General features: G+C 37.9%; 1 protein-coding gene and 1 long non-coding RNA gene across 2 annotated transcripts in view; one reads left to right on the top strand and one right to left on the bottom strand.

Moving 5' to 3' along the window:
* Window positions 1-294: 294 nt before the first annotated feature.
* LOC146481276 (uncharacterized) overlaps window positions 295-16289 on the bottom strand; it is a 36424-nt gene continuing 20429 nt past the window's right edge. The window contains exons 2-3 of the long non-coding RNA XR_014864564.1: window positions 3221-3306; window positions 295-2134 (exon numbers count right to left, since the gene is read on the bottom strand). This is a non-coding gene — a long non-coding RNA (uncharacterized LOC146481276). The remainder of the gene's footprint in view (window positions 2135-3220; window positions 3307-16289) is intronic.
* LOC146481279 (frizzled-2-like) lies at window positions 6641-10843 on the top strand. The gene has a single exon (XM_085108922.1). The coding sequence runs from the start codon at window positions 6980-6982 to the stop codon at window positions 8636-8638; it is 1659 nt and encodes a 552-aa protein (XP_084965048.1). The 5' UTR covers window positions 6641-6979; the 3' UTR covers window positions 8639-10843.

The raw sequence follows: 16289 nt of genomic DNA, 5'->3' as shown, positions 1-16289 counted from the left end.
CTTGCAGAGATCAGGGTTTTTTATCTCTTAAAGTAAACTGAAAAACAAAGGAAACCTAGCGCAGGTGACGCGCTCGATCTAAACGGAAACCCTAAATTTTTTTGGCTAGGACCTGAGTGATAAGACGTTGAGAGAAGCCGGATATTTTGCAGACATGGCTCAGTAAAATAGTCGAGATAATAAATAGACGGCAAAGAAAGTTGGGTCTTATGTGTAAACTTAAAAAAAGTTATGAAGAAAAAAAATGGAAAAAAGAAAAGAAAAAAAAGGAAGAAATTGAAGAAACCTTCGGGAGATCAGTACAAGAAGTTAATTGAGTAAAGCCGCTGAATGATCCGGCGTTATCCAAAAAAGTTTTAAAATATTAAATAAATGAATCTGATACAATAGCAAATGTATTATTTATCATCAATTAGCAAATGCCGGTATTATTTGTCATCAACGGCGCCGGCTCTTTGGCTACTATAGCGCGGTATACCAAAATGCTCCAGTAATATAGACCTTGGCCTGTTCAATCAGTGGGCATAAGAATGCATGGTCAAGACTATATACTCGAACAGGACCCACCAAACCACAAAATAGATTGTGATCTCTGCCTACACCCCTCTTCCTCAACCTCAAAAGATGGTGTCTTTATTGCATAGCCACCCGTCTACCCAGCAGTAAAAAGTGACAATGAGATCCAAACCTCACTTTTCTTGATTATCTAGCAATGCTCACTGAAGTTTGCTAGCTGAATATTTATGTGTCAACTCAAATTTTAAAGCCAAGAAAATTTTGTCGGTAATATTCAAGAGGTAGGTGGTGTCTTCGATAACCCCCCTACCCCAGACAAGGTGGGTAATCTTCGAGCAAACTTGTCATGACCTGTTCCCTGACGGAGCCTTTTGCTGTGTATTAGTTTTGTTGTGTATTAGGGATGAATTGGAAGTCTTTTGTCAGAGTACCCAGGCAAGTTGAAATGTACTGAAACATGAACAGGGTTAGCAAGTTAGCAGGATCATTTTGGATGGATCGAGCGGTAATGTTAGTGAAGATGTCGTTTAATTTGCTCAATGTATTGTCTGAAATGGCATGGTAAGTTACGCCTAACGCATATTTTACATTCAATTAAATAGATAAGGGTCAATAACAACGACTTTTAATAACACCTTAACATATAAAGCAGACTAAACATTTTATCTATTTAATTGAGGAATGTAGACAATAGAGTCGCTTGGTATAAATAGACGCGACGAGCATCAGTAGCTATTAACCTATCAGCTTGATTTCTTTCATATTTTTAAACTTTTGTATAAAACAGCTCTGCAATCCCTTCACTAATTTTATTCTTGTAGACCCCGAAGCTTTGTTTTTCAAGCATAAATATCAGGCAATTCCTATGTAACTTTTTTGTTTTAGTCTTTTCGAGTACTGCAGTAAGAACCAGTCTTCCCAGTAGCGTATGCATTATTCGTTCGACGGTCTTTTTCATTTCAACTTTTCCGGCCCTAAATTAAACTGCAGTCAAATTGGTGAGCATTTTTCGAAATGTCAGTCTCAGTTCCTTTTCTTTCGAAGAAACTTTAGAAACGAACAATAAAAACAATAGAGCGTTTGAATCGATCAGTCAATGTTTATTTTTTTTTTTTTTTCAAAAAATATAACCTAGGACGTGGCTTGCTTGCCACGCAAACAGCTACAGCTAGTCGAGGTGGAGCAAGACAAACACAAGAAAAAAATACTACTACAAACTACTACGACACTACGTTTTACATGGTAATACGATGTTTCTGTCTAAGGAATATCATTCTGATATTTTCCCCTTGGAAATTTGGTGTTCTTAAGGCTACAGTGTATAAGCCGGCCCTCGAAGCGACTGATTTTTTTTACTATTTAATAACATCAAATATCCTCGGGCAACTATCAGCAGCAAACAGCTGGAAACGATCATTGATCTTTGGAATGTTTCCTGCTCGACATCCTCTAGATGAGCCAAGATACCAGATGAAAGCTGAACTCAAAGTAGATAGAATCTAACTTCAGGGCAAAAAGAAAAAAAAGGTATGCACCTGGGACATCTTGAAGGTCTCCCTGACCCAATTAGCAAACATGTTGATAATGAACGACAAAATTTCTGGATTCGTCAGTTTATCTGAAAAGTGGAAACCCACAGGAAATGCAATATAGATCCTGCTATCTAGCTTAAACACGCTGAAGGAAAACAAAAGTTTGTTCGAGAAAACAAGAGTTGTAAATACTTTTGACCAGCAGTAACTTACTGTAAACTTTATCCGGCAAACGAGTGAGCGAATTTCTGTTCGAGAGAGCGACAGTTCCAACTTACATCTGCAGTATATGTAAGCAGACAAAGCTCATTAGAAAGACCCAGTATTCCTTAGTTTTTCCATATATTTCTTTGAATTTCTGTTCGAGAGAGCGACAGTTCCAACTTACATCTGCAGTACATGCAAGCGGACAAAGCTCATTAGAAAGACCCAGTATTCCTTAGTTTTTCCATATACGTCAACTGATCAGGAAACAAATCTGGGCTGCACTTTTTTATGATAAGAACCTTTTTTTATAAGAACAGTGAGACTGAGATTAACTAAACTTTAAGAACATACTTAGAACATTACCCAGACTGAGAATCAATTAAGAACATTTTTATTATGAACAAACGTTTTTAAAATGAACAGTATAAATACGGGTAAATATATACTATACTTTCAATAACCTCTATAGATAAAGCCTTGTGATTAGTTACTAGCTTTTTAAAAACCGGAAATTCAAATAAGTTATGACTTAGTCAAACAAAGAAGAGTTTGAATGTAAACAGAATACACGAGCAATATATAAAAACAACAAAGCCAAAATGCCATCAGGAACCGGATTAAATAAACTAAATTAAATTAAATATTGATAGTAGAGGTCAGAACAAACTAAATAACATCTTTTTTCTGTTCAGGTGTCGTCTTTTTTGGTTTCCGCCTTTCTACTGTCTGAGAGCTTCAAACAAGTAAACACTCGAAGAAACTGACATTCCTCTAGACGAACTTTTCTTTCCCAAAGATATATAAATACAGGTTTGAACTGAAACGGTTTTACTAGCATAACCTGCGAGCAAGCTCCCTGCCCCGCTATTTTTTTGCTAAGCGGAAAGATTCCCGTGGCTGATACCCTACTCGCGGGCTTTAACTTGCAAATCGTAAGGACTGTCAAGAACATGTTCCCCGTTGACCTTAATCTGACGCTGTCCATTCTTGCTGTCATTTATTCACGTTGATTCTGTCCTACTCTTTCGTCCTTGTTCGTCTAGCATACACGCTGATAACAAAACAATGATAAGCAAGACGTACTATGTGAAAACTGGTTCACTGGTCAGGGCTCAAATCTCGGTCTCCTCAATTCATACAGATAAATGTCAGAAAATGCCCAGTCTGAAGTATTAAATAGGAGTAACGACTTTTTAAACTTATAATGCGCTTGCCGGGACACACGCGCCATGTATTCGGTACCTGTGCATATAAGAGACTTAGCTCCATCGGATTCCGGGTAACAAATCTGTCTGCTTTGAGCTTAAAGCTCCTATTGTTGAGCCGAATAGAGGAAACGACAGACATTTTATCCAGTTACTGAGCTCTGTTGATTCTTTACGACGCTGGCGCCGACTAAGTCCGTTAGCGCATTCTTTGCTGTCACCAGCACTCCAAACTGGGTAAATTTTCATGCTTCCGAGAGGCTCTCGGAGGATACAAACTCTGTTTGTGCGGAAGTTGTTACTAAAGAATTCTTATTTCATGCTCTCTCAAGCCGCGATTTAAATTTCGAGAAATATTTCTACAACTATTATAAAACAAGATTAGAAGATTGGAACGACTTCAAAAGTATTAAACTAAATTTGTCGTTACTGAAATTTTCATATAAGAATCTTTTCTATAAGAACGTTGAAGCTGAGATTAACTAAAATTTAAGAAAATACTAAGGACATTACTCAGGCTGAGTGAGAGTCAGTTAAGAACATTTTATTTTGACCAAATGTTTTTAAAATGAACAGTACAAATACGGATAAAATAATACATGCACTTAAAATATTTCAGTCTCTACTGTCTATATTTACGGCACATATCAATCGTATGGCGAGCGTAGGAGTTTTACTACACCAGCTGGGATGGAATTCACTGGAAGCTTAAGGAAGGTAATGAGACTCTGCATGTTGTATAAGTTGCACCATGGCCTAGTGGCAGCAGATGGAATGTCGCAGGTAATCCCAATGCGAAGGGCCTGCAGGCATCTGAATTCAAATGCATACGAAGTACCATATTCAAGAAAAGCAAGACCAAGAACTAACTAACTATCACAATAACTCGTTTTTCCCACGCACAATAGGGAATAGAACTCGTTACAGGAAGATATTGCCACGTACCCTGGCGAACTTAGACGGTCTTTCAAAAAAGCACTAGTTTAATGACCACATCTGTTTTTGTGTTTTACTTATCTATTTTTATTTATTTATTTATTTATTTACTTGGTTATCTATTTGTGATTTGCACATTGTTTGCCAATTTATTTCTTTATTTACTTTTAACGAACCCTCACAAGAATCTTCATTTTTGAAGGAGGTGGGGCTTCTTGGAAGAAGGAGAAGAAGAAGAAGAAGAAGAAGAAGAAGAAGAAGAAGAAGAAGAAGAAGAAGAAGAAGAAGAAGAAGAAGAAGAAGAAGAAGAAGAAGAAGAAGAAGAAGTATTGCTCTTTAATAGGTGTCTTGTTCACCTGCGGATAGATTTATTGAAATACTATCAAAGATAACTTAAAAACATCTTAACAACTTTTCAGGCTCAAAAAGCCAAAACGAATAAAAGCGTTCAGCCTCAGCACCAAATTAGACACTCTTATAAGAGAAAAAAGAGTGTATGTGATAACGTCTCGTATAAGTATGGTTCTTGAATGTAATCCGAGCATGCGCGATTTTGAGCTAAATGTAATGACGATTCCATCGCCCCGAGAAAAATTTGGACAGTGAAATAAATAAATAAATAAACCTTAAGATACCAAAAGAACCGCGAATAAAAAAAAAAAAACGATTATCAACATTAATGTGCTTTAGCGACATTCAGATTAAACTGCTCATTATCAGAATGTCATGCATATTTTTATCGCTGAATTTACTATTCGTAAACATACCTGTAGCTACTCGATAAACCGCAATGGATTGTTCAAATTTTTAACTTTTCCGTACTGTGCACAACGATCAGTTTTGATACACCCTCGTTGAGCCGGTTTCGCGCTTGGCGGCAATAGCTTAATAAAAACAACAAATTGGATTGAGCCAAATCTGCTTTAATTGCATTCGTTTCAGCTCTTAAAAAGCCAATAAATGAATATAGTTATTGATTCTAGCCGATATCCGCCGTAGGTTTCATAAACCAATGAGTAAAAAACCTTGAAAAAGCCTTGCTAGCTTCAATTACAAACAAAAAATGTTGTGGCTTTTTAAGCCATACCGATTGATATTTTTTTCCTGTGCAGTTGAACAACGCAAAAGAGAGAAAATTTTTAAAGTCAATAGAATCAAATTAAGCATGTAGCAAATTAACTTAATTAAGCCGAGCCGCAGTTTTTTCCGCGCGGTGTAATTGTCCAGTAATACGTGGAAAAATAATGAAAAGCAGTTTTACGTGTTTTATCATATAGGAAAGAAGACAGGTTTCATTGATTTGTATTATAATGCACACCGGTTCTGCAAAATAAAAGCTATTTTAAGCATTGTTTGTGACTTTCCGGCTTCCCACTCGAATACTTACTGTGTCCTTTGATAAAGCACATATTTTGCAAGGCTCGAGTTTATTTATTTATCAAGGAAAGGAAGAGCTTCTTTAGTTCTGAATTTCTAATAGACAAACATTGTTTTACAATACATTTTTCGGTCTGGTGAGTGAATGATTGCTACAATATAATAGCCTTGTTTTCACGAAACGTTAATTTGTTTGCCGACTTGAAAGAAAAATTGCTTTTCGGTTCACAATCTTGCCGCTAGTCCTTTCATTACAATTTTCCAGTAAATTACTGTAAAGCTTCCACTTTGAAATATTTACATTTTATTAACACTTCAGGGATTTGACACAACCAATAAGGCCGGAATGCGGCAAATAGTTTTTTCATCAAGAAAATAAATAAATCAAAATAACAAAACAAAGGACGGCAAAAACAGCGGTACGTTTAAGAATGCAAAGAACGCCCATACCTCGGAAACCTCATCGTACCAAACAAAGGACTCTGAGGAAATGAAATGATCTCTCGCATGGTTTAGCTCAGCACAAAGGGTCCTTTTTCTTAGTGAGAACTTTGTTTATTCTACACAAGGGGCTTTATCGAATCAAAACCCAAACAGCACCGCTCTTGCAATAGACGTCCTGCAGAGCTTGATGTCAAAAGTTATTAAATTCCGTGCCTTAGAAGACTTAGAAAATGTCAACCGGAGACACATTACAGATGCCGCTTCTTCATAGATAATAGCGAAAACAGCAAGGGGCTTGCTTTTGAGTTCTCAGTGTAAAAGATGTCTTTGAAATGTTGAAAGCATTGCACCCTATCAGCTTAATCTTGAACTGCTAGGTGTAAAGTGCGTATTAGTGAATATTGAAAAGCTAACTCGATGGTAAGCCGCTTTTGCGTGTAAATTCCAACTGTGAAAATGTACATCAGAAAGCTTTTAGAGAAACTGATCGCATATCCGGTGGCCTTATAGCATCGAGACGTTGTTTGACTCTTAATTAGAAAGACCGTGCTATTCCAGCCAATCACGACACGTCTTGTTTTCCAATTGTCGTTTTCTGTCACCGCCAGCCAATCACATTTTGCGCATGAAAGTATGCTAATTTGGTTGACACTTCAATTCAGTCATGCACAAGTTCGCCATTGCTATCGCAGTTGAAAAGGTTAGCGTTCCTTGTCGAAACGAAGACAGTAGAGTTCTTTCAATTCGTCTGAAAGTAGCAAGATGTTCACAGAAGCTTGTAGCACACGTTTTGCGCGATTACTGCTTCCCGTCGCGATCTTTGGGGTTTGTTTATTGCCCTGCTTGTGCCAAAAGAAGTGTGAATCAGTGACAATCCCACTATGCTTAGGTCTACAGTACAACAGCACCTTATTCCCAAACATGTTAAAACATAGAACACAAGAGGAAGCTGCTCTTGAAGTCCATCAGTTTTTCCCTCTTGTCAAAGTTGGTTGTTCGAACGATTTGGCGTTCTTCTTGTGCTCTGTTTACGCACCTATTTGCACAGTTTTAGAAACGCCTGTACCGCCGTGTCGACATCTTTGTGATAGCGCTCGAGACGGTTGCGAAGCTCTTATGAAACGTTTTGGATTTACGTGGCCAGAATCCTTGAGCTGCGAGAAGTTTCCCAAAATGGGAGAAGAAATCTGTGTCGGGGAGAATACGACAGGAGGTGATAGGCATGGAATACCAACTAAAGAAACGGAGACCAAGGAAAATGAGACAGAGCCGACAGAAGCATTCGACCCGAGCGTGGTGAGGTTCCGATGTCCCAATGAACAGAAAATTGATAACGATCACTACACATTCTTCGGAGAAAAAAAGTGTGCTGCTACGTGCGAAAACATTTATTTCGACGCGAAGGAACGCAAAATTGCGCGCCTCTGGACCGGGATATGGGCAATTCTGTGTTGCGTTTCAACACTCTTTACAATCTTAACCTTCTTAATCGACATGAGAAGATTTCGATACCCGGAACGGCCGATAATTTTCCTATCCGGTTGTTACTTCATGGTTTCTGTCGCCTTTATCGCTGGTTTTGTTGCTGGTGATGCTCTATCCTGCACGGAATCTGACGAGGGTACAAAAATTCTGGTTCAAGGAACAAAACACGAAGGCTGTACAGTGATCTTCATGTTGTTGTATTTCTTCAGTATGGCCTCGTCAATTTGGTGGGTTATTCTAACGCTAACCTGGTTCCTTGCAGCGGGGATGAAATGGGGCCACGAGGCCATCGAAGCTAACGCACAATTCTTCCATCTTGCAGCCTGGGCAATCCCTGCGGTTAAAACAATCGCTATCTTGTTGATGACAAACGTTGATGGGGACGAACTAAGCGGCGTTTGTTTTGTTGGGCTTTCAGATCTCAGCGCGCTTCGGGGCTACGTATTGGCACCCCTTTTTGTTTACTTTTTTGTCGGCGCTACATTCCTAATAGCGGGATTTGTGTCTTTGTTTCGAGTGAGATCGGTTTTAAAAGATGATTACAGTAAGAGAGAGAAAATCGAGAAGTTAATGATTCGAATCGGCGTATTCTCTATTCTGTACACTTTGCCAGCAGTTTCTGTGCTGGGATGTTTGTTTTACGAGCAAGCAAATCGTGAAACTTGGCAAGAATCTTGGCGAGAAGGCTGGGTATATCAGAAAAGATGCAATGAAATCAATGAACAACAGCCGACCAAGTGGCCTTGTCCAAGATACCCAGTTGTTAATGACAAGCCGGATTTTACCGTATTTATGGTCAAGTATCTCATGTTTGTGATCGTTGGAATAACATCAGGGTTCTGGATTTGGTCAACAAAGACCATCAACGCGTGGAGTAAGTTTTACGGCAACGTGATTCAGAGATTTTTCAGCCCGAGAGGAAACACCCCAGTTTGATCCTGTGGAAAACAGTTGAGATTCTGAAAACATTTCACTTAATATGAAGTTGAATGCGAACAATTTACCCGCCGTACGCGAAGAGCAAGATTTATATATTTGATGCCAAAAACAGCGTCAGTAAATTAAATTTACGCCATATGACAAGGACTCCGAGATCGTACTTTCGTTTTATCTCGGTATGGTGCCTTGGAATAATCAAGCTTTCAAGATCAACAGCTTCAGAGAGAGAATTTATTCACAGATTTATCGCGTGATTGAATAACAACATGTCGGCTTGGCGCTTCGATTAGTGCACTGAAGTGGCTTCCTGCATGGAATTGTTGTCGGTGCGTACGCACTTTTCCTACGGGAAATTTTTGATATTTTGTTTCACTGACAATCCTACGGATGCTTTCTTTTTTGCTATTCCTTTTTCTTTTGTAAGCAACTGTATAAATTGTAAATTGCATGCTAATTGTTGTAGCAAGAAAGAATTGTTTTTTTGTGCGTAACCAAAGAATATGTGCAATCTAAACCACACCTTAAGCTCTCACACAGGCTATTTAGGGATCTAATGAAAGAACGTAAATCATTTTATGACATTATTGTTTTCAACTTTGCCGCCAATCTTGTATTTAGCTTTCTTGAGAAAAATATTGGCCTTGGTTTATGTTTCATTGAATTTAAACCAAACTCTCGTAATAGTTTGTATGTTGATCAATGTCTAGTGTTGTGTACTTATCCAGGTAAAATTTTCATCTGTTTACATGATTTGCGTAAACCCTAACTTTGTTGAATTTTCTAGAAGATTAGACCTTTAGCTTATTTTTATGATAGCTTATTTTCTTTACAAGATTTACAGTTTTTTTTACAGAGCACTTTTCAACTTCATGCTCTTGATATATATGAATTACTGATGTCTGTATAGGAAGGGTGTAGATATTTTTCAGGATATAAAATTCCTTCATTCACGCAAAGTGGTTGTAGCACTTACTTAGTAACAAAGCCAAGCTGTAAGATGATTTTCAGTAAGCTGACCCTAAGGCTCTTAAACACACAAACTTTAAGTTATACCTTGACTAACGAGAAAAGGACAGAGAAAGATAAATGTTTTCTTGAAATAATATTGAAGATTGAAGTAGCTGTGTACCATTAAATGTGGACAGCATATACCATCTGTGGACATTTGTTGAAAGTTGAAAGTTTCATTTTGTGCAATTAATATGTTTGTTTTGTTGTATACTACTTTTTTGTCTGTTGTTGACTTGCTTTGATTTACTTAAATGTAGAGACAACAATATTATATGTTCACACGAATAAAATATTTTGGTTTGAAGATCTAACTACGGTCCTGTAACAGACCTGATAATACTGCGTACAAACAGATAAACAGTTTTTATTAAAAATCGTTTCATTGTTTCTTGAATTTTAGTTAATTTGCGGAAAATAACTCTGTTATTTGCAATAGACAGTGCAAATCAAAAAACTGTAAACACTGATTTTAATTTGATAATTGTCGACATTTGTAGCTAGCGATCCATGGAGAGCTTAAACTAATGTAAATGCAAACAGGCACACTTGTAAATTCTGTTATTCCAAAGAAAGTGATTGCAGTTTTTTGGTTCACGCAACAAGTTAATGTTGATGTAGTTGATGACTTGCGGTACTTAAGTTTAATTTGCCTTGGGCAACGGTCCTTGATTCAAGTGAAGTGCACTTTCTAAAAAATGTTTGGGAATGACGCAGTTTCAAGGTAGATGCACATTCCAATTTGACTGCAACAGAAGACAAACCTCAAATCACAGGAATATGTGACTCAAAAGGCATTAGGCAACTTACGTTTAAACCAGAAGCAGCCGTCTTGACAACAGGCACTGTGTGGTCCCACTAAAAAGATTGGTTTGAAATCTTGACTTTTGGCTTGACTCAAAATCATGGTATAAAACGTTTCTTAAAGGAACTACTTTTTTTTTCTTTGAGATTGCCAAAAGAAAATAGATTTCAGTTTGTCAAAAACAAACCCAAATAACCTTGTTTTTGATTCTGAAAGGTACAGTTCTGTCTTTCAGTTGTTATGCGCTTGATTAGCCAAGAGTAATATCTGTTTGGGCAGAACAAATTCAACAGAAAGTATATTGTTTTGTACTCTGTAATGTTGTTTGGCAATTTTATCATGGCCATCTTAATACCAAGAAAAAAGCGTAAAAACATTTGAATGGTAAAGGAGTGTTTTTTTTTATCATTTCGGATGTTGAGGAAAAAAGATGACAACCTTGTAAACCAATGTTGCGATTTTTTTTTTTTTTACTTCCATTTTCTTTTCCAATTTTTTTTCTTTTGATTAGATGGAAAGCCTTCATTGCTACTATATACTTCCAAGCATGCTCAAAATCTACTTTCCCATTATACATGACAGCATAACATGAGCAATACGTCTATTGAGCTGAGCGAGCAGGTTTCCTGGGGCCCTAAAGGGGCTGTTTATATGGAGGGAAGAAGATCCTAGCACTAGAAAAATCCTGGAGGGCAAACAACTTTTCATTTAATTTACACGTATAAATTTCGGTTGGGGTGGTCTCCAAGTGATTAAGGAAAAGAGGAAAAATTGTCTGCCTTTAAGCAGTTGAATGCCTAGTTGCCGCCATATTTGTTATTTTTTGTTCCTAGTACTAGGATCTTCCGAACAAAGGTAGTTTACATGGTGCTAGGAGACAGGCTGTCATCTAAGAAACTTAGGGTGCATTTCTTTGGGAAAATCCAGAGCCGGATTTTTGATCCAAGATCACTCGGATTGTGGAGCATCAAAGGAACCAACGAATCCTTACCCAGGGTAGATTTGTCGGTTCCTTTGATACACCATGATCCGGGTTATCTTGTATCAAAAATCCGGATTCGGATTTTCCCAAAGAAATGAATTGTTACCCAGAGTGGATTCGTCGGTTCCTTTGATACACTATGATCTGAGTGATATTGGATGAAAAATCTGGATTCAGATTTTCCCAAAGAAACACTCCCTTAGTTGTGTGGTTAATTTTTGAGAAAAATGCTTTATAAACAAGAAACAGCTTATTGCTCTTCTAGGAAAAGCAAGGGACCTACACAAAGGGGATACCAATACTTGACTGATTACTTTTGTATACAAGACTGAGCTAATAAGTAAAATGAAGCATTATTTTGCAATAATTGGTAGTTGTGAACAAAAGAAATCAAGTCAAGGGTTCACATCTCCTTGGTATAGGTCACTTGCATTTTCTAGAAAAGAAACAAGCTATTTTTTGTTTACGTGGCAAAATTTTGCTAAACAAAATTGAGCTCATTTACACCCCTTGCCTAAAATTTGTCAACTGTTAAATAATTATTGGTAATATTTACCAAATCAAATGATTTTGTTCTTTCAAGTCATCCTGGTCTCAAGCACTTCTCAGTTCAGTTCTCATATAAAAGACTTGGCCTGTGAACCGATGTGGTGTGACAAGTCTTTCGATGGCGACTTACCAAATTGTGGATAATTTTTGACTAGCTTTCTGATGGCTCCACTTTAAAGATGGAAATCAAAATGCAGAAACTGTCATAGAGGTTTTCAAAACATGTCACATTGCCAGTTGACCCCTATAACAACAGTCACCTTGAGGACAATGTTTTCGGATTGGATTGATATAAAAATAATATCAAAAAGTGTCAAAAATGGTTTGAAAGAAACACAGACGTTTCGGGTATATAACCCTTCTTCAGTGTGGAGAAAACCGTTGAAAAAAAAAAGGGTTATATACCTGAAACGTCTGTGTTTCTTTCAAACCATTTTTGATACTTTTTGATATTATTTTTATATCAATCCAATCCGAAAACATTTTCAAGTGTCACGCATCTCCAAGGAACTTTCCTTTCTCTGTTCATTACCTTGAGGACTATTTGTAATTTACCATGAGTAGATAATGAAGGGATTAAGATTCGTGGAGATATCCTGCGAGAATAAGGGGACAGGGGGGTCAATGGAAAGGAAGTAAATGGGTTGGGTAGCGGGAGTAATCTGAGACAAACAGTTTCAACATTATGTAATATTTTCCATTGTTGAACATTGAATAATGCAATTCCAGGGATTTGTTTGGCTTAGTGGCCATTGTATATGAGCCATTATAGCATGCCAGAGAAATAGCGACCACTAAATTGTCTTCTGGTTGTTCTTGAAAAGCAAAGTCAGCAATTTCTAGCAATATTTCTTGATTGTTTTTAATAAACAATTATTCCACTTGCACTTGTTGGATATTAAAAGATTATAGCCACCTCAGCGCTACCTAGCTAGCCTGCCTTGTTGGATATCCATCCGAGACATCAGTACCCAACACATGCTTGTGGTCATGGAATAATAATTGTTCATTACTGAAAAGCAGTCTGAGTTACGGTGCTCTGTGAATATAATAACATATTTATAACTTCAATTTTTTAGTGCAAATTAATTTTTTTTATTATTTTGAATTTCTTATTTGAATTTGCTTATTTTGGTGTTTTGGGTGTGTTCCTGGTTTTACAGACACCCAAATATAATTACAGTCATGTGGGCAGCCTTGGGCTAGTTCTTTATGACCGATCAATCTTGATGTCATAGCAGTTACCATGGTAACATCTTTCAATATCAACTTTTGTAAATTTGTGACCTACCACTTTTTTTGCTTCTGTTGAAAGCTTGCGACATTCTTTATCTTTACATAATTCTTTAGCAGTGTGAGAAAACGTTATCCAGCTAAACTTGCGTTACATCAAAAAAGGTGTTTTTCTACTGGATAACGTTCCCCCAAACTTTATTATTTTAAGTGGGATGCATGTCCAACATGTAAACGAACTGTAAAACGTATAGAAGAAGACAATCTCGTCCCCAAAGCCTTTGCGCATTTCAGTCCAAAAGGAAACGCAGCCTTCGTTGTGGTTTCCCAGCAGGTGATCGTCACGCACTCCTGACGTAACGTGACGTGCCTAGCCAAAGAACGTCTGCGCATGAGGCCAAAGTGTGCGGTGGTGATTTTGAATAATTAAGCCTGGTTCTCATATGTAGCCGACCTGCCTGCGATGACCTGCGTTGTAGTCGCCGGTTGGCATGGTTTTTCGACCCAGCTGCATCGCAGTGGTTGCGCAGATGTACCTGGGTCCTGGGACGTGCCCCGGTGAATTTAAAAAAGCGCGCTAAAACGGTATTGTTTGACTGGAAGCGCCGTTTAACGTTTTGAGCTGCAAAATGGGTGAAAAAACCTAACGAAGAAGCAAATTCTCGAACGTCTCGGCTAGCTAGAGAAGAGGACTTACAGAAATTCGTGGGGGATAGTGGAAATAATGCCTGAAGAAGCTCCATGGCCGGCAGCGAGGTGAATGTAAATTTGTCTTCGTCGAGCGAAACCCGTTCAGTTTAGCACAATTAATTTTAACACTTGTGAGGCACTCTTGTGACTATTTCTTCGCAGTTTACAAAATTCTGTTATTTTACCTTTGAAAACTTAGAAGTAGACATTCTTTTGACAAATTTTGCGGTGTTCTGCCGAAGTTTTAGGCTTATCCGACAATGAAAGCTTCTGTACAATAAAAATAAGGTTACTTGCAAAATAAACGCTGTCGAAACACCGACAGTGTTCAAGATATCTGTACTGTCTTTGATTCCGTTTCTGAATGCCCTCTGAAATTATTAGTTTAATTAATTATTAATTATTAGTAATAGAGTTGATGTTCACGGGCGTAAATATGAGTTGGGCCAAAAACATATTTACGCCCGCGAACATAAACTCTATTGTTATATTAACCTTATTACAGCACTTCACTACTTCTTACTATTTGAAACATCGTATGAGAACATGAATTATGCGTGTGTTTAAGATTTCCCCAGAAAAATAGGCAAGATTTTGATTGGACGCAATTAACAACCCAATTTTTCGTATATATGCCCTATTTACACTGATACAGAGAGAAGATGGAATAGTAAAAACAATAGCCTTACTGCAGGCACTCTCCTCCCTGACCATTTGCGCTAATCCCCTTTGTATTAAGCGCCTGGCACACAGAGTAAAAAATGAACTTCCTACCCCACCCCCCCCCCCTCCAAAAAAAAAATTAATCGCTATGTTTTAAAGCGCAAAATTGGTTCCCACAAAACATGAAAGAACGCCAAATGGCCGTGTATGTCAATAAAAATCCTTTTTCGCCTACAGAAAGGCAAGCAATTACCGTATTTCTTGAATAAGCGAGAGCGGTTTATTATATGTAAAATTTTGGTCAAAAGGAGGGGGATCTTATTCAAAGAAGGGCGTTTAATCGAGGGTCGCTTATTAAGTTTCCTTTCAACGAACTTGAACTTTATTTTGACTAAATCTTCATAAGGGGAAACTCTACAACATTATCATGTAAAAGCAAGCACACTGGAAGTTAATTGCGAAGAAGAAACTGTACTAATGTGACAATAGAAACAGGCTTTCCTTTGTGATATCCTTAGTAATTAAGAAACCCGGGGGGGTACTCCTCGGAATTCTTGGTGGGGGTGTGCCGCCAGGGTCTTCAAATCCCGACCCTATTTCAGACCTAAACATGCCATTTTCCACACCCGTTTTCAGACCTGACCTCTAAAAATTCATACCCGTTTTCAGACCTGATAATTATGCATCAGTGCCGAACGGAAGTTGACGCAAGGAGTAAAAGTAAGCTGGAATGACATAGTTTATCTATTTATTTTTCTCGCTATCAGTTAGTCGTTCCAGTTACGTACTGAGAAGAAAAATATGTGTGTGAGCTTTCGTAAATGTTCCCCGCCCCAAAAACCCGACCCGATTTCAGACCGTAATTGTCAAAATCTATACCCTATTTCAGACCAAAACGGCTCAAAAACCATACCCTTTGGGGCGGCACATACCTATATACCTTATATAGGGGAGTACCCCCCCCCCCCCCCCGGGTTAAGAAAGTGAGAAGGGCGAGGGATACGCTTATTGCATTTTGGCCGACGTGGTGGCGTTTCTAGCCGGAGTCTCGGCAACTGTTTGGCACCTTTTTCCTTTTTTCGGCAACTATTTTATTTTGTGACAACTTTCGCATTCAATAGCAATATTTTTAGCTATAATTGAGTTGAAAACAAGAGAGATTTAATAATATAGCGCATTCCATATGATTAATACCATACGAGGATAAAATTGAAGTCACAAAGCATCAAAATATACATAGGCTAAAGGAGGGGCCCTGGGCACGACCATAATCTCGTACCCAGATCTCAGTCGATAAACTTATTCCCACTGTGACAGAGCGACTCAAGCGACCTTTTAAAAGAAAAAGACAATTTTTGGTAACTTTGATGAATTTTACCGCAACGTTTGGGAAGAGAAAACGTTATAAGGCAACATTCAGAAAAATGAGCAGCTTTTAGGAAATATTTGGAATTTTTAAAGAACTTTTTGAAAAAGTTTACGCAATTTGCGGCCAGGTCCACTTTAAGATAAGATTCGGTTGAAGCTAGCCTTTTCCCTCATACGGGAACTAGAGGACATAGACATTATTGAATTAAACAGCAAAAGCACCTCTATGACTGAATATTCTGCTAACCGCGTCCCTGTGTGCAAATATCACGTTAAGAAGGTTTTGCACAGTATTTACTTAGTTTAGTTTCATTTAAACGGGCAATGCCAAGGGGATTCACGGTCCTGAA

This window comes from Pavona decussata, unplaced genomic scaffold, assembly GCF_977016875.1.
Source record: "Pavona decussata unplaced genomic scaffold, jaPavDecu1.1 SCAFFOLD_51, whole genome shotgun sequence".
Lineage (NCBI taxonomy): Eukaryota > Metazoa > Cnidaria > Anthozoa > Scleractinia > Agariciidae > Pavona > Pavona decussata.
This window is presented reverse-complemented; position numbering and strand designations above follow the sequence as displayed.